The sequence below is a fragment of the Colius striatus genome, chromosome Z (genome assembly GCF_028858725.1).
Source record: "Colius striatus isolate bColStr4 chromosome Z, bColStr4.1.hap1, whole genome shotgun sequence".
NCBI lineage: Eukaryota > Metazoa > Chordata > Aves > Coliiformes > Coliidae > Colius > Colius striatus.
The window spans coordinates 753321-781201 of NC_084790.1; the positions used below are offsets into that span (position 1 = coordinate 753321).

Here is a 27881-nt window from a genome sequence, read left to right on the forward strand (position 1 = left end):
CGTTAGGGCCATCCCTAACTGCTAGGAGGGGGCACATCCTACTCTCTGGCCCTTCCGTGGCTCCTTTAAGAGCTGCAGGCAGGAACTGAGTTTAGCTGGCGGCCGCCTGTCCCCCTGGCACCCGGCCACAGCTCTGGCCCCCACATCCCCCCGGCTCCCGTGCCTGGGGGGCAACGAGGCTGGGGGGGCACCGGGGGAGCCCGGGTCCCCTTTGGCCTTGTCCCCGTGGTTAAGGCGCTGTGGACCCGCAGTTGATGTCCCCAGCGAGGGCCTGGGATCTGTCACGCTGCTAAGGGCTAAGAAATGATCGGTGGGGACACGTGACATGTCACCATGAGCTGTCCCTCGTCATGTCCCTGCTGCCAGCCACTGCTGGGGACACAGGACGAGGGGGAACGGGGACAGGGGGGTGGATCCCACTGCCTCGAGGGAATTGTTCACCCGGGACTGAGCTGCTGGGACAGGCCCCACGGGCAAAGGGGGCTGAGGGACAGGGGATGGGGCAGCCCAGGGGACACAGAAGCCTGAGGGCCGTGGGGACAGCCCTGCCATGGGCCAGGGTCTCATCCTGGAGCCAGGAGAATGCAGAGCCTGAGGTCCAGGGGACAGGAGTGACCACAGCCTGGGACACAAGAGCACTGGGACATCCCGGGACCTGTCCTTTCCCCAGTGAGACCAGTTCCTTTCACCAGCAGCCCCTTCCCTGCCCTGGTTTTGCCCCCGGGGTGTCTCCTTGCCCAAACAGAGCCCAGGGCCATCACCCCACGCTGCCCCAAGTGTGGCCACTCCTCTTGGGACCCCCCTGTGCCAGCCTCCCTGGGCACTGCTGTGAGCCTGTGGGTGCCGCAGGCCTGGGCCAGGAGGGGCTGAGCCACACTCTAATTGACTTCTGCCGCCTCAGGCAGCTGGCAAAACAGAGCAGAGCTCATTAGGGGACATCAAAGGACCCCCAGCATGGCCCGGGGGGGGGGGGGGACGGGACACAGCGGGACTCACCACTGGCGTTTGCTCCCTCTGCTTGCCTTAAAAGAGGAAGAGGAGGATGGGAGTCAGCAGCCTGGGCGGGCTGGGGCTGAGCCACCCGCTGCCAGGAGGTCCCTGTCCAGGGGCTTGGCTGGACCTGAGTACCCCACACTCAGGGTGATCTGTCCCCCATTCCTGGGGTGCCCTATCCTGAAGGTGACCTGGACCTGTCCCCAAGGTTAGCTGGATCTGGGGTGACTCCCCTAACCCAAGAGGCTCATCCTTGGGGTGCCCTGTCCCCAGGCGACAGAGCAGGGGACAGAGGGGACACACATTGCCATTGCTTGCAGATACCTTCTGTCTCCTTTCCCCTCAGGCTGCAAACAGCCTGGAGAGCCAAAAACCTCCCCAAACCCCTCACTCCCCAAAAAAAGGGCTCAGGCAGGCTGTGGGCTGAGCCACGCGGGGCTGGACCCATCCCAACTCTGCCGATCCCAGCCCCAAAGCTCTCCCTCCACCTCAGGAGCCGGGGGGTGGGGGCCGCGGCCAGAGCCCCCCCGCAGCAGCCGGGGGCTGGGCGCAGCGACCCCAGGGCCGGGACACGGCAGATGAGCCACTGAGCGAAGGCAGCAGCGTCTGTGTGCCGGCTCCCGCATTCCTGCGTGGAGACTTCACACCCCCCCCCCCGCGCCGCCGCCGGCCGAACAAAGCGGCCTTGGGTGGGATCTGCCGCTCGGGGAGCACCCCCCGGGCCAAAGCGCCCAGCACCAGGGCTGCATCCAGCCCGCCTCGGTCCCTAGGGCGGGGGTGACCCCTCCTCTGCGCCGGCACCTTTGGGTGCAGGGGAGGCGGGGGGGGGGTCCCTTTGGCCTAGTCTCCATCTGCCAATGTCCCGTCCCGTCCCCCCCCCACCTCGGGGAGGGACATGAAATCGTCAGCTCAACCTCATTTTAATTCCATTTTGGGAGACAGCGGAGCCAAGGGGTGCCAGGGGGTGGGTGCCAGGGGGTGGGTGCCAGGGGGGGTCCCAGACAGCACAGTCTGTCCCACAATCTGGTTCTTCAAATCATGAAAAGGAGGGGGAGAAATAACCCCAACCCACCCAAGGCTGGATAAGTTTCCCTCCCTCTTCTCTCCCCCCTTCCAAGTCATCGCTGGAAAATTAAACCGGATCCAAAGAGTTTTTCCTTTCCAAAATGTGCTGGCGAGGCGCTGCCTTAACCCCTTCACTCCCGCTGCGCCCTGACACACGGATCTGGCGTTTTGAAGGGGCTTTGGGGATGGTCCCGGGGCTCTGCTGGGCAAAGGAGAACGGTCCAAGCCGGCTACAAACCCTCCCAGTGCCCGGAGGAGCCCCACAGCCCCCCCAGCCGACGGAGAGGAGACGCCTCGGGGCTCCCCGGGGCGGGTTTTGGGGCGCCCGCGGGTCAGCGCGTCCCTGCCCACATCTCCCGCTCCATTTCGGGAAGCAGATTAGTACCATTTCTCTAAATGTCAACGAAATGCAGCTGATTAAATTCCTCCTTGCCCTCCCCTCCCCTCTGCGGCAGCCCCCCTCCAGCCGGGACAGCCCCACCACCCCAGCCAGGACCCGCTTCCCTCCGCAGACTCGGGGTGAGGGGCCCACCGACAGCCCCAACCCCACATCCCATAGGCGACGGGAGGCAGCTCCTCGGGGGGGGGGGGCACGGGAGAGACACCCCACCCCCCGACGAAAAAATCCCAATTTGGGAGTGAAACGGATCTTTCTCTTCCCCTGCCAAGCGCTTTGTTCCAGCCAGGGGGATGCCGGCTCATGCCCGCGGGGGATGGAAGGGGAGGGCCCGGCAGCACCCGCGGGGACCCCCCCCCACCATTTACTCCTGGATGTGGGGGCAGCTCAGGAATCCACTCAGCGGGGGCCTGTCCCACTCGGTCCGATTCGCAAAGGAGTGTTTCTAAAGTTATTTGGGACGAAAAGTCCGGGGGGGGACACACCTCGGGGGGAGCCTCAACCCGCTTTGGGGAGTGGGAAAAAGAGGAGGGGGGAAAAATCAACTTTCTTGGGGAGTTTGCAAAAAGAGAGGGAGGAAAAGGGTGTTTTTATTGGCTTTTCCCCCCTTTCCACAGCGCCCGGAGCCGCCGCGGCCCCTCGGGCCCCGTCACCAGCCGCGGCGGCCCCGCGGGGGGAACTGCAGCGGGGAGGGGGCGCGGGGGGGCCGGGAGCCCCCACACAGGCTCGGCACGGGACTTTTCCCCCTTTTTCTTCTTTCTTCCCTCTTCTTTCCCCGTTTTACCTCCCCGCCTTTTCCTCCTCTTTTTTCTCCCCTTCTTTTTTTTCCTCCTTCCAACCCTCTCCTTCGCTTCCCTCCCTTTTCTTTTTTCTCTCCCTTTTTGCCTTTTTCCTCTCTCCCCCTTTTCTCCTTTTTCCCCTTTTCCTCTCTCTTTCTGCCCTTTCTTTCTCTCCCCTTTTCTCCCCCTCTCCCCTCTCCACATCTCACATACAAATATATAATTCCTTTTACAAATGCTATTTACAGGTTTAATTACACCCCCCCAGCGCAGGCCACCAAAGAGAACAGACAGACACCCCTCAGACGTTAATCAATCTAAGAATAAAAAATATAGAATACCCCCCTCCCCTCCCGTTTCCCCCAGAGCCCCGTCCGGGAGCGCGGGGCGGCGCTGGGCCGGGGGTCACACCGTGGTCTCGCCCTGCTTGCTGTTGGTGAGTCGCGTGTAGAACTTCCTCCAGGAGTGGAGGGTTTTGCCCGACCATATCCAAAAGCCGGAGGTGATGCCGACGATGAGAGTCATGAGGTACTTGATCATGTAGACGGTGAAGTCGGGGGTCATGCGGGGGGTGAAGTGGAGAGGGCAGGGGATGGCCAGGCTCTTGCAGTTCTGGCTGATCCAGCTGCGCTCCCAGTGCTCGCGGAACGCCTGCTCGTAGAAGTAGCAGGCGATGACGATGGTGGCCGGCACGGTGTAGAGGACGCTGAACACCCCGATGCGAACCATCAGCCGCTCCAGCTTCTCCGTCTTGGTGCCGCCGTGTTTCATGATGGTGCGGATGCGGAAGAGGGAGACGAAGCCGGCCAGGAGGAAGGAGGTGCCGATGAAGAGGTAGACGAAGAGCGGGGCCAGCACGAAGCCCCGCAGAGGGTCGATGTTGTTGAGGCCCACGAAGCACACGCCGCTCAGCAGGTCGCCGTCGATCTGCCCCATGGCCAGGATGGTGATGGTCTTGACGGCCGGCACGGCCCAGGCGGCCAGGTGGAAGTACTGGGAGTTGGCCTCGATGGCCTCGTGGCCCCACTTCATGCCGGCGGCCAGGAACCAGGTGAGGGAGAGGATGACCCACCAGATGGAGCTGGCCATGCTGAAGAAGTAGAGCATCATGAAGAGGATGGTGCAGCCCTCCTTCTTGGTGCCCTGCACCACCGTGCGGTAGCCGTCCTCCTGGAAGCGCTCGTTGCACACCACCCTCTCCTCCAGCACGAAGCCCGCGATGTAGGCCACCGACACCATGGTGTAGCAGCCCGACAGGAAGATGATGGGGCGCTCGGGGTAGCGGAAGCGCTGCATGTCCACCAGGTAGGTGGTGACGGTGAAGAAGGTGGAGGCGCAGCACAGGACGGACCAGATGAGGATCCAGATGCGGGCGAAGCGGATCTCGTCCTCGTTGAAGAACATGTGGCCGTCGGGCCGGGCGGGCTCGCAGGGCGCCGCGCAGTCCTTCTCGCCCAAGAACTTGTAGTTGAGGTAGCTGGGCACCTTCAGCGCCCGCGGGCAGTGGAAGGGGTGGTCGAGCGTGGCGTAGCGCGGGGCGCCCGGCGTGCCCTGGCCGGCCAGCGGCGTGGCGCTGGTGAGCAGGGTGGGCGAGCCGCCGTCCTCGGAGTGGTTCTGCCCCACGCAGATCTGCTCGGCGCCGTGCCGGGGGAAATTCTCGCAGCGCAGCCGCTCCGGCCACTGGAAGCCGAACTTATTCATGAGGGCCTCGCAGCCCTGGCGCGCCCGCTCGCAGATGGAGCGGCAGGGCGGGATGGCCTGCTCCAGCACCGTGCACACCGGCGCGTACATGGAGCACAGGAAGAACTTGAGCTCCAGCGAGCACTGCACCTTCACCAGCGGGTAGAACTGGTGGACCTCCAGCCCCGCGTCCTCCTGGTTGGTGTGACCCAGCAGGTTGGGCATGATGGTCTGGTTGTAGGCGATGTCGGTGCAGAGCGGGATGGAGATGGGCTGGCAGAAGCCGTGGTCGGGGATGGAGATGCCCTTCTCGCCGTGCAGCTGGCTCCGGCCCGGCGCCGGCACGCTCAGCCCCAGCAGCAGCCAGGCCAGGGCGGGCAGCGCGTCGGGGGGGCCCATGGTGCCCCGAGCTCCCGGCGAACGGATTTACCGTGCCCGGTGCCCAGCCGGCCGGCCGGTCCTCCCGTCGGGATCTGCTGCGCCCGGTGGTGGCTCGGATGGCTCCCGACGACCGGACTCGCGGTGCCCGGTGGTGTCCGGACGGCTCCCGGTGACCGGATGCCTTCGGGTCCCGCCTGGACGGCTCCCGGTGCCTGCCCGGACGGCTCCCGCAGCCGCGCTGTGCCTTGCGCGGCGGGACGGCTGCCGCTGCTCGGCTACGGCGCTCCCGGTGCCCGGCCCAGACGTTCCCGCTGCTCCGCGGGGCAGCTCCCGCAGCTCCCGCTGCCCCGACCCGGTGCTCCGCGGGGCAGCTGCCGGTGCCGGAGCCCCGGGCGGGGGTGGTGGCGCGGGCGGGGCGGGGAGCGGGATGGCGGAGGGGGGGGGGGGGGTGCCGGGGGGTGCCGGGGGAGCGGAGCGGCCGCACCGGACGCTCCCGCCGCCTTTGTGCGGGGCAGCGCCGCGTCCCCGCCGGGCGGAGCGGCCCCCCCGCGCCCCGCCCCGCGCGGCCCCGCCCCCCCCGCGCCGCCAATCACATTCAAACGCGGCGGCCGCACCGCCCCCCCGCGCCGGGACCCCCCCCGCGGGGGTCACCGGGACGGGGGCCGGGGAGGGACTGGGCTCCCCCCCCTCACCTCCCCCCACGCCGAAAAACTTTTTCCGCGCGGCGCAAACTCCCCCCGCGGCGTGGGGTCGGGACGGGGACACGGCGAAAAGTGTCCCTCCGGCGTCCGCTGCCCCCCCGGGTCCCCTGTGCCCCCTCTCCGGTGCGCTGCAGCGTGGTCCTCCCTGTCCCCGGGTCCCCTTTAGGGTGCAGGATTTGCCCCGTGGTGCCCGGCGGTGCCGGCCCGAGGTTGTGCCGAGCTGGCCTCCCGCGGCCCCACGCAGCCACGGTACACTCACGGCTGTTCTCGGCACCCCCAAATCAGGCCGAGGCCGGGAGGGGAATGGACATTCCACATCCTGCCCCCCGGCACCGGTCCCACACTCTGCACCCGAGCTGTGGCCATGGGGAAGGGCACCCCCAAAGCCAGAACTGGGACATACTAGGAGGAGGGGAAGCTGGGACACACTGGGCTGGGAGAGGTGTGCACTGTGACACCCTTTGTGGGGACAGGAATGCAGCAAGAGGGACCGGGACATACTGGGGGAGATCTGGGACACGGTGAGGAGGCAGTGGGTCACATCAGGGGAGACTGGGACACAGAGAGGGGAGGATTGGGACACACTGGCGGGGCACTGAACACATCAGAGGGGACTGAGACTCACTGGAAAGGCCTGGCCACAGTGGTGGGGAGGTCTGGGACACACTGGAGAGCACTGGGACACACCGGAGCAGGCTGGGATACACTGGGGAGACAAACCAGAGACCCTCATCAGCAAAAGAAACTGCAGGCAATCACCTCAAATGCTGGCGGCAGGCTGGGGGAGCACCCAGCACTCCGATCCCGCTCCTGGCCGGGGGGGTGAGGGGCTTTCTGCCGGCTGCCCCCTGTCCCCCCCACCGCCCTCCCTCCCCTCTCTCTCCCTTTCCTGTAACTTAAGCTTTTGTTGTGAGCAGGAGCAGCCCGGGCTGCCGTGAAAAGAGGGCCCCACCGCCTTTCAGAGCGTAATTGAAACCATTGCGCGGCTCCTGGCCGAGGGGGAAGGGCGGGGGGGGGGCTCACCAAATCAAAGCTGGGGAGGGGGACACGCTGCGCACCCGCTCCCGGGGCTCCCCCCGCCCACTCTGCCCCCCCGGCCCCGCGTGTGAGGCGCTTGGCGAGATGCGGGGGGCTCCCCACGCTCGCACAGGGCTCGGCGTGGGCAGGAGGGGTGCCGGCGGCCCCAGCATGGGGGTCCCACACAGTGAGCTGGGGCGGGATGGGTGCAGCGGCCCGGTGCCCACCCGTGGCCTGACCAGAGCACCCCGGGGTGCTGCCTTTGGGCCCGGCTCCGAGCCCGCGGCCGCCATGTGCCCGGGAAGGCGGCTCGGCACGGCCGGCGCTTGGCGGCTGCCCAGCGAGTCCCCGGCCGGGAGGCTGCCGGCGACGGGCCTGGCAGGGCGCCGGGCTGCGGGGGCCGGGCCCAGGCCGCGTTCTGGTGAGCGGCTGCCAACCGGCCCCTTCCCGGCTCCCCGTGGGGTGGCCCCTCGGGCCGCAGCTCCCCTCGGCACCGTGGCTGCAGGGTCTGGTTTGTGGGCCCCCCGTGTCCCCTGCCTCGGTGGCCCAGGCAGGGACGGAGGGGCGCGGGGGTGTCTGCACAGCCACGTGGATCTTGGCTTCCTGAAACTTTCAGATGGGCCTTTTTTGCTGTGGATGAGGGATGTCACTTCCAGAGGGGCTGTTCCCGTGCTCCCCGTCCTCCTGGCTGCTGAGGACACAGGGTCCCTGAGACAGAGAGGGGCCACTCAGAGTGGGTGCTGAGCCCTCCCAGGGAGGGGCAAACCCGGGGCAGATCTGCCAGGCAGCCCTGGGACAGACACCCGTCTGGGCTGGGGGTGGCAGGGGACACCCAGGGAGGTGTCTCCTTGTAGGGACCAATGTGCACAGGGGCTGGGGCATCCCTCTGGTCCCTGTCACCACACTCCCTTCTCGGTTCCCAGGCGCTGCCAGGGGTGTGCTGGGTGGGAGAGGGGCTGGTCCCCTCCCCAAAAGCTTCCCTGTAGGGGTCAGGGGTCAGTGTCCTGGGCAGAGAGGACTCTGGAGGACAGGAACCTACCCTGGCACCCAGAGGGAGAGGGTAGAGGGGGGTGCTGCCAACAGGCCAGGCTGAGTGTTTTGGGAGTGTGGGGCCAAGCTTGGCTGTCCACATGGTCCTTTGCTGGCCCCAAAGAGCTGTTCAAGGTGAGGGGCACCCAGGGGTTCCAGTGCCCCCACTGCTCTGCTCTCAGATGCCCCCAGCACTGCAGGGTGCTCAGGGTGCTGGTGGCCACAGTGTCCCTGTGGTGTGTTGCCTGTGCAGCCCCTCAGCCCAAGACTCCTCCAGGAGTGCCGGGGTGCCTGTGGGGTCCCCCCTGTTCCCCAAGGTCTGGGGTACATGGCAGCAACCCGCCAGCTCCTGCCCTTGGCCTCCCTGAGCCTCCCCTCGCTGGGCACAGGAGCCCTGGGATACACCCGTGGCTGACGCTGGCCTGGGGGCATCTGGCAGCACCAGCGCTCGCCACCCCCATCCCTTGGGGCTGGGCACAGAGGAAGGTGATGCAGAAGCTGTGGCTGGGGGTCCTGGGTGGGAGAGGAGGTGGGGGTTCCCCAGGGGCACAGAGGAGACCCCCCCCAGCCCCTGCCCCAGCTTTGTCTCACTGAGGAGCCTCTAATTAAAAGCAGGCACAAAGGGCCTGGCTGTCGGCGGGCGGGAGGTGCCAGCTGAGGACGGGGGTCTGTCACCAAGGGAACTGAGAGGGGCCCCGTGCCCCGTGCGTGAGCGGGCACACGCAGCGGGTGGGAGCGGGGCTGGGGTGGCAGTGTGGCGGGCAGAGGGCTGTGTGAAAGCTCTGCTGGCACACGCGTGTGTGCTTGTGCACAGAGCTCCTGTGGGTTGGGGAGGGCAGGAACCAGTGCCTGCTGCTCTCAGGACTGGTGTGTACTGGTCTAAACTGGTCTAACGGCCTGCAATGGCTCCATGGGGTAGGAAAGGTCCGTGAGCAGCACTGATTGGGTGGGCTGGGGGGTGTATCCAGCCCTGGGGTATCTATGGGGTGAGTTGAACCACGAGGTGGACCATGGGGTGAGCCGAGAGCTGGGGTATCTGTGGGGTGAGCTGAGCCCTGGGGTACATGTGAGGCGGGCTGAGCTATGAGGTACCCATGGGGTGAGTTGAGCCGTGGGGTGAGTGGAGTGATGGGGTACCCACAGGGTGAGCTATGGGGTGTCCCAGCACCAGGGGTAGCCCTGGCTGCCAGCGTGGCTGTGCCAAGGTGCTCCCCAGGCAGCACCGAGCACCTCGTGGTAGCCAAACCACAGGCACCTGGCAGGTCCCTGGGCCGATGGGTGACCTCAAGGGTGGCTGGGAGGAGCTGGGGGGACACAACCCCCCACCCAGCTGAAGGTCGGACTGCTCAGGCACCCTTAGGGTGCCACGGCACTCCCCCAACCTCCATCCTGCACCGGCGGGGGGGCAAAGGCCACCCCGAGGCGGGCTGGCACTGGGTGGCCAGGGGGAAGGTGGCTTAAGCCCACCTTGACCTTGCTGGCAGGGGAGGGGTCCCCGCAGCATGTCGGACACATCCCCCGCCAGCGCCCGCATTGACAGCGCGGTGAGCTCGCGCGCGGAGCAGCCGGCATGAAAAGGCGGCTTAGGCATCTCCCGCTGCGAGAGATGGATTAGGGGCTGCGGGGAGGGCCGCGGGACAGCCCGAGGCACGGCCACCGCGGGCCGCCGACAGCCTTTGTGCCGGTAGCCGCCGGGCAAGGTGCCGCTGGCCACTCTCTTGCTCGTCCGGGTGGGAGAAGGGGGCAGTGGGCAGGGCCCGGTGGGGCGCCATGCCGGGAGGGCCCTGCAGGGCACTGTGGGACACAGAGGGGATTGTCCTGACGGGAGGGGGCCGGGACACCCAGCGCTGGTGGCCCTGCTCCTCCACCGGCCCCGGCCCCCGCCGCGGGTCCCCAAGGCATCCGCCGCCCGGCGCTCAGCTGTCGCTGTCAGGAGGACGGGACGGGGTATTTTTAGAGCTGCCCCATGGGGACAGGGTGAGCAGTGACAATTTCTGCTGCTGGCAGTGGGCGGTGTGAGACAGGCATGGCAGGACTTTCCCTTTCAGTTCTACTTTGGGGTCAGATATGTTCCCTTTGTCCCCAGGCTGGCAATGGGTCCCCATGGGGCGCGTGGGGGTCTCGCCACCTGGGCTGAGTTGGGGTCTGTACTCCCGAGGTGGTGATAGTGATGCCCCACGTGAGTGGCCCAGGGCCCTGGATGCCCCCCAGGACTATCCCCAGTGTGTGAGGCAGGGGCTGGTGGCTCTGGTGGCCCTCGTGGTGGGGGTGGCACGGCTGGTGGGATGGGAGGGAGTGTCCCCGTGGCCGTCCTCCCCATCTCAGGAACAGCTGTGCCCCGGCCGGTGGCGGAGGACCTGCCAGCAGCAGGCATGTGACAGGAGGTGATAGGGATGGTTGCTATTTATACCCAGCCCAGGGCTGGGTGAGAGGACACGGGATAGCCCATGCCACCAGCCCCTCAGGGTCTCCTTCCTCTAAGGTAGGGGGCTGCAGTGGAGCCATGAGGCCTGTTCCTGCCCCCAAGGTGTCTCATGGCCACTCCAACTGTCCCCAACCCCCTGGAGACACTGAGCCATCCCTGTGGGACACTGAGCCACTCCTGTGCCCGATGGGGACACAGGGCTGTCCCCATGCCTGATGAGGACACTGACCCTCCTCTGTGCCCAACAGGGAGATCCAGCTGTCCCCATGCCCAATGGAGGCACTGACATCCTGTGCCCAAGAGTGGCCCTGAACTGTCTCTGTGCCTGAAGGTGCCCTGAAGTTGCTTCCAAAGAGGGACACTGAGCTGTCCCCACGCTCCATGAGAGCACAGGGCTGTGCCCAAGGGCTGTATTGAGCTGTCACCATGTCCAGCCTCATCAGGCACACATCCCCAGCAGATATGGGCACTGCTCAGTGTGGGGAGAAGCTGAGGGGGGATTGTTCCTCCTGGAGCCCCCCTCAGCTCCCTCTCCTCTTCCACAGGCGGTGAGACCGGGCGCCGTAGCCCCCACACAAAGCTGCTTTACATGAGAAGAGGGGCCCTGGCAGCCTCCATGGCTGCCTCCGGCCCCTGGCCCACAGAAAGGGGCCTCCTTCCCTCCCGGCTCCTGGCCTCCCTCTGCTCGCCCCCACGCTCACTCTCTCCCCTCTGGGTGCCTGCCACACACACACACACGCAGGGGCAGGGGTCCCTGGCTTGGGGCATGGGGAGAAGCCTGAACCCTCCCAGGGCTGCCCCTCCCAAAGTGGGCTCTGCTCAGGGCTGTGGCATCGAGGGAAGCTGAGGCAGGGGGGTGAGTGAGGGGCTTCAGATACAGGTTCCTCTGCAGAGCAGCACCCCTGAGGTGCCAGATCCCCCTCGCCCAAAGCCCAGTCAGGCAGGGCTGACCATGGTGAAAGGGCACCCAAGCCCCAGTTGGACATCCAGATCCTGCTGAGGTGGCTACCACCTTCCCCAGGGGGTGCTGGGCACCTGCACTCCCTGCCCTGGGTCTCATCCTGGCTGGCTTGAATTGTCTCCATCTCCCTGTAGGAACATGTCTGGATCAGCCCCCCGTGGTGGGTGGGGGATCCTGTGGTGTGGGTGGGGGTCCCACTGCTCACCTGAGGGGGCAAGAGCTGTGTCACCGAGCAGGGCCCAGGGTGCAGGACACATGTGTGTCTCTGACTGAGCTGTCCACAGGCTGCTCTACACAGCTTGGCTGGGCTCCCTGGGCAGGGATCCTGGTGCCACCCTGCCTGCCTGGACCCTTCAGGAGGACATGGCATACACAGTCCCCTCTGAAAAGGCAGCAGTGACTCCTGGAAAGAGAAAGGTTGCTCCCCTCCCTGCCTCAGCTTCTCCCGCTGCTGTGGGGCTAAGCTGCAAGGCACTCCTTGGGGTGTGCAGAGCTCTGGGGGAGACCTCAACCCATGGAGGACAGATCGTGGGGCTTCCACCCCTCACTCAGGCAGGTGGGACCAGAGATCCAGTGCACGATGAGACGACTGAACCCCAACGCTGAGGGCATTGTGAGAAGCAGAATAAAACACAGACAGGCACAGCATCAACAAGACTTTCTTAGGTCAACAAGGAGCAAATTTGAGCAACATTCCTGTCCATCAAAAGCTCTCAGAGCTACCCTGGGATACAGAAGTCCCAGCTCCCAACCAGGAGGTCCTCCTGAGTACACAGGGCTGACTGGTCCCCAGAGAGAGCCAGGATTTGGGGGATTTCCCAGGCTGCTGAGGCAGGGCAGCAGGATGAGAACAACATCCCTCCTAGCAAGTTAGAAGCAGATTGCATGAGGGATCTCCACGCAGGAGTTCTGTCAGCACAGCACTGCACTTCCCAGCCTGACACACTGCAGTAATAGATCGTCAGCTCTGCTACGAGCTACACTGCCTAGCACCAACCACAACCACCACTGCGGCCTCTCTGGCATCCGACCCAGCGCCTCACTGCGCAGGACTCGCTGTCACAGCCACTCACCTCATCGCCTGGTTCGGGGGAGGCACGGTCTGGTGAGCACGGCTTCAGCCGGGCCCGTTTCGCTGAGCCCTGCCTTATGCGGCAGCAGAGGGCAGCACGCAAGCGGGATCCGGCCAGCGAGCCTGCTGCGGAGAGAAAGAAAAGGAATGAATGGAGAGACAGATGGAATCCGCTTTTCCTGCTGTCAGGGGCAGCGGAGAGACGGCGACACGCACACGCCGCCACGCTCAGAGGCAGCTGGTAACAGCTGTGGCGGTGGGTGGGAAAGCGGGGCCGCGTCTGCCGCGGGGCCTGCGCTCAGAGGCCCGAGGGCTGCTGGGACAGAGCCTTGGCATTGCCTGCTGAGTGCACGCCTGGGGCACTGCTCCTCTGCCACCAGGTACAGGGACTTGGCTACTGGCTGTGCTTGCATGAGCCAGGCACCCATCTCTCAGCTCAGGCACCCATCTCCCTGCGGCCCGGCTGGAGGCCTAAGGAGCTATCAGCATGGCTATCACCCCTGGGCACTGTGCTTCACCTCAGGGTTGGCTCTGAGGACTGTGATCCAGCTCAGCTCATGTGCTGGGCACCATGGCCTCCAGCAGTGCTGGCCTCAGGCACCATCACCTGCCTCAGGGCTGGCCCTGGGCACTGTCACCCACTTCAGGGCTGGCTCTTCACACCATCATAGAACCATAGAATGGTGGGGTTGGAAGAGACCTTTAGAGATCATCTAGTCCAACCCCCCTGCAGAAGCAGGGTCACCTAGATCAGGTCACACAGGAACACGTCCAGGCGGGTTTTGAAGACCTCCAAGGAAGGAGACTCCACAACCCCTCTGGGCAGCCTGTGCCAGGGCTCCCTCACCTCACAGTGAAATAGTTTTTTCTTATGCTTAAGTGGAACTTTTTGTGTTCCAGCTTCATCCCATCACCCCTTGTCCTGTTACTACTATAGATGTCCCATCCTCCTGACACCCACCCTTTAGATATTTATAAATGTTAATGGGATCGCCCCTCAGTCTCCTCCAGACTAAAACAGCCCCAGTTCCCACAGCCTTTCCTCATATGAAAGATGTTCCATACCCCTGATCATCTTGGTGGCCCTGCACTGGCCTCTCCAGGACTTCCCTGTCCCTCTTGAGCTGAGGAGCCCAGAACTGGACACAGGACTCCAGATGAGGCCTCACCAGGGCAGAGTAGAGGGGGAGAAGAACCTCCCTTGACCTGCTGCCCACATTCTTCTTGATGCATCCCAGGCTGCCATTGGCTTCTTGCCCATGAGGGCACATTGCTGGCTCATATTTAGTTTATTATTAATTAGGACTCTCCCTGCAGAGCTGCTCTTCAGCAGTTCAACTCCCAGCCTGTCCTGGTGCAGGGGGCTGTTCCTTCCCAGCTGCAGGACTCTGCACTTGTCCTTGTTGAACCGCAGGACGTTCCTCTCTGCCCAACTCTCAAGCCGGTCGAGATCCCGCTGAATGGCAGCTCAGGCTCTGGGGAATCAGCCAGTCCTCCCAGTTTGGTGTCATCAGCGAACTATCATCCTCCTCAGGGCTGGTCCTGGGTGCCATCATCTGCCTCAGGGCTGGATCCTGGCACTATCATCTGCCTCAGGGCTTGCCCAGGCACCATCACCTGCCTCAGGCCTGGCCCTGGGCACCATCATCTGCCTCAGGGCTTGCCCAGGCACCATCACCTGCCTCAGGCCTGGCCCTGGGCACCATCACCTGCCTCAGGCCTGGCCCTGGGCACCATCATCTGCCTCAGGGATTGCCCAGGGACCATCATTTGCCTCAGAGCTGTCTCAGGGGACCATCATCCGCCTCAGGGCTGGCCGCTGGCACCACCACTGGCCTCCGGGCTGCCCGCAGGTGGTGCTGGGCCGTGCCGGGCCGTGCGGCCGCCGCCGCCCCGCGCCCCTCAGCGCCCCCTCCCGCCCCGGCCGCTCTGAGGCGAATCTGCGCGCGCGCCGCTCCCGGGGTGCAGCAGGGAGCAGCGGCCACCCTATTGGCCCGTAGATCCATCACTCAAGAAGCCGGGGCACCCCCATTGGTTCCAGCCGGGAGGGCGGGAAGGCTGGTGCCCGCCCTCCCCGGCCGCCTCACGCCTCGGCGCATGCGCAGCACGACCCGCGGCGCGGGGGGGGCGGTGCGCTGTGCCGCGGCAGCTCGCGCCCTGATTGGCTGCGGGCGGCCGTGAGGGGGGGTGACCGGCGCACGCGCGGCCCGGGCTCCGTTCCCACCGGCGGCGGGGCCGGTGGTGCCGGCCGCTCTCTGCTCGCTCCTGGCAGCCCCCTGCAAGCGCCGCGGCCTCCGCGCCCCGAGCCGCCGCCTCCCGCCCGGCCGCTCGCCGTGAGGGCGGCCCCGCGCTGCCCGCGTGAGCCGCGGCGGCCGGCGCATGCGCGGCGCGGCGGGGGCGGGGCGGGCGCTGCCGCGGCGCGGGCGGCGCTGAGGGGAGGCGGCCGGAGCGCGGGGCCGGGCCGGGCCGGGCCGAGCGAGGCGGCGGCGGCGGCGCAAAATGGCGGACAGGTTCTCCCGCTTCAACGAGGACAGGGACTTCCAGGTAACGGCCGCACCGCGGAGCAACACCCCCGCCGGCCGAGCCCCGGGGCGGCCGCGGCCCCCTCGGGCCCCCTCCGGCCGTTGCCCCCCTCCCCGCGCCGGGGCTGTGTGCGCGGGCCCGGCGCTTCGCGGTGGCGGAGAACGACACAAAGGAGCGGGCGCGGGGAGCCGGGACGGGCTGTCAAGGTGACCCGCGGGGAGCGGGACGGCGGCGGCGGCGCGTGGGGAGGCAGCGTCCCCGCGGAGGGGCCGCCGGGGGCTCCCCTCTGAGGGAGCGAACTCTGGTCCGCGGGAGCCGGGAGCTGAGCGCTTGGCCCGGGCGTTAGGCCGGAGCGGTGCGGGCCGGGCTCACCTGCCCGCTGCCGCTCCCCCAGCCCCGGCTCGGGCATCCCCGGCATGTGGCAGCCACCCCCTCTGTGCCAAACGCGTTTCTCGTCTCCTTATCCCTCCTCTGAAGAAAGACACGAGTATTCCGACGTAATGAACGCCGCTGCTGCCGGTTGAAAGGGGATTTAAATAAACAATGGGGAAATTAACGTTGACTCATTAAGCTTAAACAATGACATTTTGTTTTCTGACTTCAGCCCGGGAGTCTCGAGGTCAGACAGAAAAACAAAAGTAGTGAGGGCAAAGGCAGCTCGAGAAGAGCCATTGATGAGCGTTTTATCTGTTGTCCTTGCTTGGGGAGCCTAAAGTTGGAACAGTGCGTTTCACCCAAACTCGTGCTTTCTGCTTAAACATCTGAGAGGGCTTTTTTGATAGTTGCAGAGCTCAAGTGGTTGTGCTTCATGTGACGTGAAGGTGCAGCCTTAAAACGAGAGGACATCCAGTAGTAATTAACGTGTGTTGTTCCTTCTGGGTGTTTTAGGGGATGCTCATTTCCCAAGCTGTTATTAAACAGTGTTGGAAACACACAAGAAAATACATGGCAGTGTGGCTGCCTGCACCATTTGCTTTGCCTCTTCTGTGGCTTGGAGGTATGGCAGCCCTAAACACAGGGGCTGGGGTGCAGGGGCTGTGGGTATGGCAGCCCTAAACACAGGGGCTGGGGTGCAGGGGCTGTGAGTATGGCAGCTCTAAACACAGGGGCTGGGATGCTGCCTTCTTTTCCTTCAATGAAGTACTGAAATGGTGTGATTGAGTTTCTGAAGTTCCTGTTTTGGTGAAGCAGAGTTTGAGATTCCATTTCTCATGGTGGTTTGCTTGGGGGGGGGGGAGGGATGGGGAACCTCACCCGAGCCGGGTGCTGCAGGGGATACCCCAGCAATGGCTGAGCTCCCTGCTTGCCTGTTACACAACGGTGCTCGCATCTGCCTTTCACTGGGTGCTCTTGTTCTTGTCCCTTTGCCAAAGGAAAACAAGCAAAAGAGAGGATAAAGAATTGTAGGAGCAAAACCTGTTAGTGTGTCATTGCTCTGGTCATGCAGGGAGAATGCAGAGTGATGTCAGAGAGGAAACAGGGCTCCATTACCCGATGCTGACATCTCAAAAGCTGTCGAGCACGCTCGGGAGCAATAACCCACTCACAACCTTCTTTTCCCTCCACTTTAAGCAAGGGCACTATTTTTAATCTGGGCTTTCTCCATGCCAAGTGTCAGGCTTTCATTGTCTTTCCCCTAAACTGGAGTAGAAGATGACACAAGAGGGCTTTTTACAGCAGGGTAACTTCTCTTCCTGAGGACTGGCCAGTGAGAGGGCGTTTTATGTTGTGCTTTAAAGCTTCCTTTGAAGGGAAGGTGGAATCAGTCCTCAGGGAAGTGACAGTGTGCAGTTGGTTGAGGCTTGCAGAGGACCGAATGTGAAAATGATGAATTGGGAAAGAGCTGAGGGGGAAACTGAGCCCAAATGTCTTGGGCAAGATGGGACTGAGTTGAGGGCAGCTCCAGTGCCTGTGCATGTACCCGGACAGTTGGTCAGCCTGATGACTTTTCTGAAGTACCTTGGTGGAGGAAGGCTTTTTGAACCTTCTCTATCCTCATTCCTCATCAAAATCAGAGAAGATTTTTGGCTATTTTTGCTTTTTTCCCCTCTTTAGAGGGAGGTTGCTTGAGAGGTGCCGGGGTGTGGAATAAAGGGGCTGGCTTACCATGCTGTGTGTCTGCAGGTCGCTGTGAAAGCTGTGCTGTGGCTGTTGCTAAGCGTAGGTAAAAATACCCCTGCCTTTACTGTGCAGCTTTGGATCCTCTCTGTAAGATCTCCAAACTACAGCAAGAACAAGACAGGCTGTTAGTGTGAAGTTACAAGTTTGTCTGTAGGCTCCCTTTGTAGGAGTGTTTCTGCCAGTGTTAAGGGTGCCTTCCCCACGCCATCTCTAGCAGGTTTAATTCCAGGCTTCAGCAGCTGAAGTTTCTATCCTTTGACTGCAGACATGACCCAGTGTTACTGTTGAGACCCAAGTAGGCACGACAGAAGGGAGATGGGGCTCTGAAATGACACGGCTGCAAGCAGGAATGGAGCATGACTGGGGGGGGAAGGCTGTAGACATCCCTCAGATTTCGTTCTACTTGTGATCTTCGTGATGAAGCAAAAGGATGTGTTACCCTCTGGAGAGAGGAAGGGAAACAAAAGGTCAGGAGAGAAGCGTGTGGGTCAAAGGAAGCTTTTAGCTGCTTGGAAGAAAGGCAAATAGCTTGAGATTAGTGATGTGGCTGATGGGAGAGAGTCGCTGGGTGAAAACAAGCGCTTTTAGAGTTGTCTTTACTGTTAGCAGCCTTCCTTCTGGAGAGAAACTGGGGAGATCCAGGGTTTGAGAGGATTACTTTGGCAAGAGTAGGAGTGGAGCATTGGTGTGGGCAGGGGAGAGGAGGTTAGCAGGGGTGATACTCATGTTCCTGAGCTGCTGATACGCTGGAGAGAAGCGGATTAAAGGTAGGAGAGCTGCTGGGAGCTGTTGTGTCCCCCCTGGGCCTGACTGAAGGAAGCTCCATGCAGGAATGGAAACAGCCAGCACTGGAGGGAAATGGGGTCGGGAAGGAAAGGACCTAAACCAGCCATGAAAAAGGTGTAAGTGGCCTGAAGTGCATAAAAAGACAATGAGGAGAGAGAGGTTGTGGAGCAGAGGGATCAACTGAGGGTTGGAGGGTAAAGAGGGACTAGAGAACCTCCCTGTAACTGCAGCCAAAGCGAAGCAGTCAGTATAAAGAAAGCTGCAGAGGGAACAGAGACACTATTGTGGGGTTGTAAGGAACCCTGTGGAAAGGAGTAGCTAGTGTCAGGGTAAGAAAGTCAGATACCCTTGGGGATAAAGATGGTGATGTGGAGGGGCAGGAGAAGGGTCACGTGCTTGGAACACGTTCCCAGTGCCCTGTGTGGTGGGTGGCAGGAGCCTGGAGGCTGAGGGGGCTTTGAAAGTTAAACTCTGAAGGGTGTGAAAGGAGCAGGAGATGCCATGGGAGGGCATCACTGCACTGAGATGGTTGAGCAGCTTTTGTGGGTTTGGTTTTTATGGGATTGTGTTGCTTTTGCCGTGCTGTGTTGCTTTTGAAGCCGTGCAAAGGATGGAGATCCTCTCTTCTCTTTGCTGTGTGCCCCAAAAGCTTAGAAACACTCCAGGGAAAGGCCCTGCTTTTGGCTGTGTTTTGCAGGTGCTGAACTCGAGGGCAGCTCTAGTGAAAGGCATTTAGCTTTGCTCTGTCCAGAAATACTTGATCTTTCCCTGAGCAGGGCAGCAGAGCAGTTTGTTTGGGAGGCTTTAGGCAGTGAACTGCTGAAGGAGGAAGGATGTTCCTGACCTTCCTTCTCTTTCCCTCTCTCTAGGCTCTGACATGATGAGTTAAGTCTGCTGAATGAATAAACCCCAACCTCCTTCCCTTTTCTGTCACTGGAGGGGTTATTTTTGAGTGGGCCACAGACAAGCTTTGTCCTTCAGTTAAATGATCCTTAGTGCTTCTGTGTCGCAGGGATGTCTGTCACTTGCCTGCTCCTGCCCTCTCTTTGGTTGGCTGGATTCCCCGAGGCAGACACAAACTCCTGAGCTGTTGTAACTTCAAGTAATGATGAATGATAGCTGTGGAGTGGGCTACCAGAGGATCTCAACAGGTTACTGGGAACCATGGGCAGTACAGGAGGCTGCTGCAGTAAGGAAATGCACATCTCAGTTCTCCTCCTGTAGTTGCAACTACTCTATTCTTTATCTAAACTGTACTGAGCAAAAAGAATGAATGCACTGACTGTCTCCTCGTTGCTGTAACCCAGTGGAGCTCCCAGTGACTCCCAGATGTTGAGAATGTGTGTTTCCTTGCCATATCTTTCTCCTTTTAATTGTAGAAGGGGAAATTTGCATATCCTTCAGCAGGCTGGGAGTGCTTGTGGGTCATGGGGCAAAGCAAGTTGATGGGTTTCCTCGTGCTGCAAGGAAAGAAATAGGATCATTGTCTCTTGCCTCATTTACTGATTGAGAGAAGAAAGACTTAAGGAAGGGGAATGCAGGTTGGAGTCTGCCAAAGGTGTTATCCTGAGCCTCCAGCTGATGTAAGATCCCGGTGTTTGTGTTTGCCTGTGCCAGTTGTAGCTGGGAGCAGTCCTGAGGGTGGCCTTGTCCATGGTGTGTTCTGTAATTCAGGGATTAATCTTAGATTTTCAACAACCTGTTGGTGGTGTTCAGATGTCCTCACTGGGCATCAGGTTGGGATGATGGTTCTGGTGGGGACTCTTGTTTCCTCACCAAGATGTGCTGACCCCTTGGTTGAGCAAAGCAGGAACGTCAGAGCTGTGGCTGGTGTTTTTGCCGGCTGACGTGAGCAAGGGAGAGAGGAAAAGACTGAGGAGAAATGTGTTATAAAGCAGATTGTGTAGTGATGGTGCCATTTTTAGAAGAATGTGAACTTCAGTGTGAATCTTTGGCACTGGTGTGCTGAGTGAATTTTACAGAGGCCTTGCTTGCTGTCTTGATCGTACCTTTTGTCACTTCTGTCATGCAGTGATGTCTCTGTCACCGTGGTTAACTGCAAACTCTTCATTCTGCAGTCCCACAAACCAGCTAAACTATCTCAGCTCCAAATCACCCCCCCTGAAACAAAACTCGACCTAACTAGTCTCCTGACACCCACTGTGTGGGGATGTAGAGCTTCAGCAGCTCATCTGATCACAAAGCACTGCTGCAGTTCTTGGCCAGCGTTTCTTAGGCAAGGGCATACATGTAGTCCTGGCCTCTTTGGAGAGCCTTAGTGCTCTGGTCTCTCAATTCTCCTGTTGCAGGGCATTTTGCCTTCCCTGGTGTGTTGTTACCCTTTCTGCATCCTAAAATTTTCCTCCTTTGTGACTAGAAGAGTTGAACAGAGGAGTCTAGACTCCATCTGTGGAGTTAAGCGGCTTTCTTCCACTACTTTATTCCTTTGTCACACACCCATGGACTGTATTTTCATCCTTTTTTTACTCCTGAATTGCATGAAGAGGTTTTCACTTGGATTTCTCCTGCCTGCTCAGCTGCAGCCCCGTGCTGCAGGTGTGTTTGTACAGGGATCTGTGGAAACAGTCTTTGTGTGCTGAGTTCAGGCTGCTCTTTCCTGGGTCAGCTTGCTCTGGACAAACACGTTCTCCACATGGTTGCTCACTGTTTGTCAGGCTTCATAATCTGCAGACTGAGTTGGCTGTTGCTCCATTCCCCCTCAGGTCATTGATAAAAATGTTGAACTGAGGTTTGTGGAGTGAATTAGGAGTTTGGGTCCAGTTAACATGCTCCTCAGTGAGGTTTTCTGGGGCGTTCTGGATGAGAAATAAGTATCAAGTGTTGTATTAAGAAAGGAAAAGAAGGAAAGACTGTGCTGTGAAAGGTTGGAATTCTGTTTGTGGTAAATAAACTATAGCTATGAAATAATTAGTGCACTATCCCATCAGGGTATTTCCTCTGTGTCTCTCTTGTTAGATGTAGTAAGTCAGGTCAAAGGAGGGGATTCTGTCCCTCTGCTCCCCTCTCGTGAGATGCCTTCCTGAAGTGCTGCATCCAGCTCTGGGGCACCATCAGAAGGACATGGAGCTGCTGGAGGGAGCACAGGGGAGGCCATGGAGATGATCTGATGTCTGTGGAGACAGGCTGAGAGAGTTGGGGGTGTTCAGCCTGGAGAAGAGAAGGCTCTGGGGAGACCTTAGAGCAGCCTCCAGGCCCTTAAGGGGCCGACACGAAAGCTGGGGAGGGACTTTGTACAAGGGCCTGGAGTGACAGGACAAGGGGTGATGGCTCCAAACTGAGAGAGGGGAGACTTAGATGAAATGTGAGGAAGAAGCTCTGCACAGTGAGAGTGGGGAGGCCCTGGCACAGGCTGCCCAGAGAGGTTGTGGCTGCCCCATCCCTGGAAGTGTCCAAGGGCAGGTTGGATGGGACTGTGAGCAACCTGGGCTAGTGCAGTGTCCCTGCCCATGGCTGGGAGTTGGAACTGGATGATCTTTCAGGTCCCTTCCCAAACCCTTCTGTGACTGCTGGGAGCTGCAGCATCTTCTGCATCGAGGTATGTTAAGAAATGGCAGTGAGCAAGTGGGGTGAGTGAGGCCAGTGCTGCCACTCTTCCAGCAGCTATGCCAGAGCTGAAGAGCATCCCTCTGTGCTGGAACACATTTCTAGCTGCTGTTGGTAGCAGCAGAAGGAATCTCAGTGACATTAAATTGCTCTAGTTTGGTGCCAAAGTATGCAAGGCAGGGACCTGCCTCTGGCTTCCCCTTCTTTCCTGTACAAGTTGTTTATCTCTGAACATGTTTTTAATTGGACAGCTGTAATGAGGCATTTCTCTGCACCCTTTCCTGGTTTAAGGCTCCTGACCTAGGAGTACTCCTTGGGTGCTTTTGGGTTTTAGTGGTTTTGGACTTAATAGGTAGAATTTTACCACTGAGATTTACTTGTAGTTTGGTAAGCAGCAGGTGCTGTCAGTGCCCCAGCCTGTAATTACAAGGTGCTGCTTTCAAAGGTTGCCAGTTGCAGTTCACATCCAGATCTTACAGTATTGGCTTTTCCTTTAAGTACTGTCAAAATCATTGATGTGTGTGTGATTGGCTCAAATGAGGTTTTGCTGCAGCTACAAGCCATTGACTGTAAATGTTCAGCAGTTGGGAGGATGTGAAGCTGTGCAGTGTCCATCGTTACCCACGGGGAAGGGACTGGGCAGGTGATTTATAGCCCACAGAGGGCTGGGAGAGTGCTGCCTGTTGTTTGGGAGTTATTCACCTCAGTTGCTAGGAAAGGATGACTGGTTATTTTTGCATCTTTACAGTCACTCACTCCAGGGAACAGGAAGAGGGATGCCTTTGTTCTGGGCAGCACTAACAAAGGCTTTCCAGGTACCAGTGCAAAGTTGCTGTTGTGTCACACTGTCTGGCCTTTAAAGTGACCCAAGGAAGCTTCCAGCGAGAGCAGGGTTGGACAGAGTCATCTTCTGGGTGCATATTGGTCTTCCAAACGTACTTTCTCCTGGGTGCATAACGAATATTCATGAAACACCCTGAGCTAGGCTCTCCTGGAGTTGTTTTTGAGTTCTCTGGATGCATTTCTAAACATCAGCACGGTTGTCTGCATCGATTACGTTTTGGAGATCTTCCATCCTATAGAGTCATCACGTCCTGCTTAGCTGAAAAGGGCAGCATAAATCAGTGTCTGAGGCTTGGAGGCACCATCCATAGGGCAGGGTGGAGCTGGCAGGGAAATGATGAACCCCTTACATTGGGGTTGTGTGTAACAAAACCGTGGATTAGTTGCGGTGAGCTGGATTTGCTGTTAACACCTTCCTTCTCTCATCTGTGTGGGCTGGAATTTGCTGGTGAGATGAGCAGATGTAGGTGATAGAGCCTCACAAACAAACAAAACAAGAGGCAGTGCTAGCAGACCTTGCTTCTGACTCCTCTCCTATTTGCCTGGAGTTGGTTTTTGTTCTGCTGCCTGTATACCACAGGTAACTCCACAGCCCTGGCATGTGTGCCCTTCAGGCACTGTGGGGAGAGGTGGGTCACTCCAGCTTGGGGCTGAGCAAAACTGGCAGGTCTGAAAAGGCTTTTGAGAAGAGAACTAGGTGCAAAATGCAACATAAAGTGAATGTGTGGTTTGCTGCAATCGCTATCCTTTGGCTTAGGGGAGAGTCCAGTGCACTGTCAGGACCTCACAGAGCAATTGCTGTTCTAGTTTATCCTCCCACTCAAGCAGGTTCCCCTGACTCAAGGGGCACAGGAGTGTGTCCAGGTGGGTTTCAGTCTCCTTCAGCCTGACCAGTCCCAGTGCCCACAGCCTTTCCTCAGCAGGAACATGCTCCAGTGCCCTGAGCATCTTGCTGGCCCTGTGCTGGCCTCTCTCCAGCAGTTCCCCATCCCTCTGCAGCTGGGGAGCCCACAGCTGGCCAGAGGACTCCAGATGAGGCCTCAGCAGATGGGGCAGAGCAGAAGAGGTGACTGGAGAAGAGAGATCTCGGTTGTGCTTCCTCCAGAGCAGTAACTGGAGGCCACTGTGAAATACCCTGTGGCTCGGAGCTACCACAGTCTGCTGTGGGTTCATGTGCTCTAGCAAACAGCCTTTTTGTGGGTATCCAGTTCTGCTTTTAGGTCCTCCTGGTGTCTCAGCTGCTGGTGTGCAGCCTAATGCCTTCACAGCATTTGGGGCAGGCAGCAGGCTTGGTTAAATGTTCTAAAGTGGCACTTGTGGATATCAAGCCCCAGTTTTATGGCTGGACTTGGAGTTTTTGTGAGTTTCAGCTTTAGTGATGGAATGGATGGATGAACAGAGTATGCACAGGTGGTTCTGATGTGTTTCAGTGTCTTAAAATGCCATTTCCTAAAGTACATGTAATAGACATGTTGGGGTTTGGGCTCTTCCTGAGGTTCTACCAGTGCAAACTGGTTTTGTTTCCCATCTAAGGAGCACAGGCTGCTCCTTTCAAGTGCAGTTAAGCGTTGACATCACACTGGGCTCTTCCTGCAGTGCATTTGAGAAAGAATGATGGTGAGTGGTGTGAGGCTTTACTGCAGAATGACTCTCCTGAGGTTGTTGCATGCAGGGGCACGGGAGCACGTGGTGCTGTGCCCCTGCTGGAGCTGAGCCTGAAACCCAGTGTGGACATAAATAGATTGTTCCTGCTCTGCCATCTTGGCAGCTGCATTCTGCTTGTCCCCTCCCCAGTCGTCAGCTGGCTTTAGTGCTCTCAGGCATCAGTTTGATGCTGGAGTCTTGTTTGACTGTTGAGGCCTGGGACTGGTGGAGCAGGCACTGTTGTGCCCAGGTATTCCCATTCTAGGCTCCCCATGTCTGACTCCTGTTGTTTTTCCTAACTGACATCTCTTTGCTAGGAATGTTTGTGTAACTGAGCTCTCCTAGGGAGCAGTAACTGAAAGGACAGCTGAATGAAGGCCTTCTGAAAGCAAAGCCGCTGCTCTCCCGTCTCCATTGTACTCCTCCTTTGTGTTAGTTTTCTCCCATCTCCCTGTAAGAGCCCTGTTTCAAGGTCTGAAGCTCAGACTGCCACACTGACTTCTCAGTGGCGACCTGGGTGACTTGGGGCTGTTCATAAAAGAAGCCACTAACTCCCGTCACCAACGTGCTCTGTGTGCAGGGTATTTTGCATGCTGACATCTCAATATCCTCTGTGCTTGGACAGATTGGAAAGAGCAGTCCAGTAATTAATATCCAGGGAGCTCTCACAGCCTTGGAGCAGCTGAAGTGACTCATCATTCTCTCCTCGTGGAGTCGGGGATGCCGTAGGTGACTTAGAGAAGGCACTGCTCAGCAGTCACTCTGGTTTTGGATATCTCCTCTTTGGGGAGTGTGAGGGAAGGAGAGAATGTGTTTTTTCCTCTGCCTTGTAAAGATGCTTTGAAAAGAGCCCTCCCAGTAAGATCTGTGTGTCCTTAGCTGCTTTGTCTCTGCCCACCATGGCGAAAAGGGGCCTTGTGGAGGGGAGACAGTGAATGATGTGATACCAAACTTGGGTAAATGGGCTGAAATCAACAATTCCTTGTGTCACTTCAACAATGCTTACCACTAAAGATTTGGGGATGAAAGTGTGATTAAGTTCCTAATTGTTTTGAAATGATACTGACCAGGCTCCCTGGTACAGTGCTTGTGACCTTATCAGTAAGCAAGAAACAGCAGTTCTCTTTCCCCTGAGCTATTTAACTTGAGTTCAGAAAATGCACAGACTCCACTGGGTTTCATCCTGGACAAAATGGTAGTTTTGTTGGGCCAGAGCTCTGAAGTATTTACAGCCCAAATAAGGGAGAATAAGGGTGTAAAATCCTGCGGGGAGGCAGCTTTTGTTAGTCCATTGTATTCCCAACTTGAGGGTTAGGTGTGTCTGAGAGCTCCAAGACATCAGGTCTGGTGAAGAGCTTCCTGGGAAGATCAAACAATGGGAAAGTGAAGAGAGGAGAGGCCATGTGACTGTGAGCAACCAAAACGGGTGGGTAGCCAAAGTTCAGATGGTAATACACACACAGAGAGACAGGGGGCAAACATACTGACTCCTGGAGGCGAGTGTGGCAGGGAAACCACTCCGTGTGCCTGGAGTGTAATGAGGAATGTTGAAGGCTTGTCCTTGCTTCTCACCCAAGCAGTGAATTCCAGCGTGCTTGTAGTGAAGTGTATCTAGTGCTGGAGCACAAAGTGAGAGCAATAAACGATGCTTACCTGGAGCCCTCTCATCTTATTTGCCTCGCTGCTTCAGGATGGAGATGGCATCTGCAAGAAAGTAACAGAAGTGCAGCACATCTTGTTTTACAAAGCAGAAGTGAGGAAGCCTGAAGGAGGCAGCTTTAAAGTAGAGAGGCAGAGGATAAGTGGGAGAAAAGCACTGCATTCATCTCTGAAATCCAGGGAGGGAAGAGTAGTTTCTGAATAGCTAAAGGTTTAATGCAGCTGTTATTTTATGGCCTGGTATCCATTTTGTAAGGATTGCTTTCTCCTTTTCACTTCAAGGTTTGTTCCAAAGAGGGAAGCATCCCTCAATCTGCAGAAGATACATATCAAAGACATATTGACATGAAGTCAATGGTTGTGGTTCCTGTTTGCAAAAAATGTAGTTTATCCTCAAAACATTCAACGTTATGGTTCAATACATTGTTAGATGGACACATGAAAGGGATTTGTTGTTTTATGGTAGAGCAAAACAGAAGCACTACCTGCATCCATTTGATGTGCCAGGTTGAAGGACTGGAGAAGGAAAACAGATGGAATTCCCCCCAGCTTGTTCCTCAGCCAGCTCCAGGGATGAGGAGGCAAAGGGACAAACTGTGCTCCCTCCAGCTCCACAGAGTCCCAGCTCTGAATGGCCACGGTGGCAGCCAGCTTTGCCTTAACAAGCTGCCCCTGGAAGCCACAACCACTGTTCTCCTGCTCGTTAGGCACCGTCAGGCCCAACACGCCCTCGAATCCACCCTCAGTGTGACTGTTGGATTTCCCTCTTGCTTTTTGCCAGGGCAAGCTGCTTTATGCTGGAAGGGAAATTTCCCCTTTATCAATACTTGAGTGATAAATAAAGAACAGTCTCTGTGATGAGTATTGATTGCACTTCAGATTGGACACTTTGTTATTCCAGTGCCTTAAATTACCCAGCCTGTACTAGTCAGCTTCCCAGCAGCCTGGCAGCATCCCACCAGGGCTTCTTCCCTTCTACTCAGGTGGCATTTGCTTACCCAGGACTTAAAGGTGCTGGGAAGCAGCCTGCCTCTTGTGAAAGTTCTGGTGTTAGCATTGCTGTTATGTGTAAAATACAAACACCCCATCCCCAGCAACAAAACTCCCAAAGTAAACACTGAGTGACAATAACCCACCAAAACATACACCCCAAAAGGTGAGACAGACAGTAGTGGCATCTCTAGAGCTTGGAGAGGGGTTTTATGCCTCCTTTGCACTTGGCTGTGATGGACTGAGGCTTCTGCACACCTTCTGGGAGGAGGTGTTGTGTTTAAGCACAGAAGAATGCAGTTGTGCAGCCTCAGCTCAGCGAGGTGTGTGTTCCAACTGGAATTGACCCTTGCCTTTGTACAAACCATTGCCACTGCCTTGGCAGGCAGCGTGCCCAAGGAGACTGTGAGTAGGCAGAAAGGTTTTGCCAGCTCCAGGTAATTTAGTTGGCATGTTCAGAGCTACCTGCAGGCAGCAAGTCATGTTGGGGAAAAGACCTAGGGAAGAGAAGCAGGGCTGTGTTTGTGCTGAGACTGTTTCAAGTGTTTGGTAACTAAATGTTACATGGAGTTAATTGCTTTATGTACCAAGTGTTAATAAATGTGTTGTTGCTGGCATTAAGCAGTCAGCAGTGCAAATTCACCACCAGCATGTGCACACTTGGCTGCTTTTCTCCTGGGCACTGCTGCTGGGGAGGGCTGGGCTTTGTCCTTCTGACATGGACACAGGTTTTCTGTCTCCTCCCCACTGGGCTCCCTGACTTCACAGCACATACATGTACAGTCTGTACAGAGTCATTGAATGGTTTCAGTTGGCAGAGACCTTTCAGCTCATGGGGTGCAGCCTCTGAACCAGCCCATTGCCCTCAGTGCAACACCCACCCAGCTCTGAAACCCCTCCAGGGATGGGGACTCCAGCAGCTCCCTGGGCAGCTGTTCCAGTGCCTGACAGCCCTGGCACCAAAGCAATTCCTCCTCATCCAACCTGAACTTGCCCTGGTGACACTTGAGGCTGTTTCCTCTTGTTTTATTGCTTGAACAGCCCAACCCCACCTGGCTGCAGCTTCCTTTTAGGTAGCTGGAGAGAGCCAGAAGGTCTTCCCTGAGCCTTCTGTTCTCCAGGCTCAACAGCCCAAGATCCCTCAGCCCTTCCTCAGCTGAGACATGCTCCAAACCCTTTCCTAGCTTGGTAGCCCAGCCTCTGGATCCTCTCCAGCACCTCCATGTCCTTCTTGTAAGAGGGACCCAGAAC

The 27881-nt window shown here is 58.7% G+C and overlaps 2 protein-coding genes across 2 annotated transcripts in view; one reads left to right on the plus strand and one right to left on the minus strand.

Moving 5' to 3' along the window:
* Positions 1–3462: 3462 nt before the first annotated feature.
* Positions 3463–5713, minus strand: LOC133628733 (frizzled-2). Its single transcript, XM_062017495.1, has one exon. The coding sequence runs from the start codon at positions 5311–5313 to the stop codon at positions 3640–3642; it is 1674 nt and encodes a 557-aa protein (XP_061873479.1). The 5' UTR covers positions 5314–5713; the 3' UTR covers positions 3463–3639.
* A 9231-nt stretch (positions 5714–14944) lies between these two features.
* LOC104558995 (G patch domain-containing protein 8-like) overlaps positions 14945–27881 on the plus strand; it is a 54728-nt gene continuing 41791 nt past the window's right edge. The window contains exon 1 of the mRNA XM_062018306.1: positions 14945–15044. Coding sequence (XP_061874290.1) covers positions 15000–15044 — 45 coding nt within the window. The 5' untranslated portion in view covers positions 14945–14999. The remainder of the gene's footprint in view (positions 15045–27881) is intronic.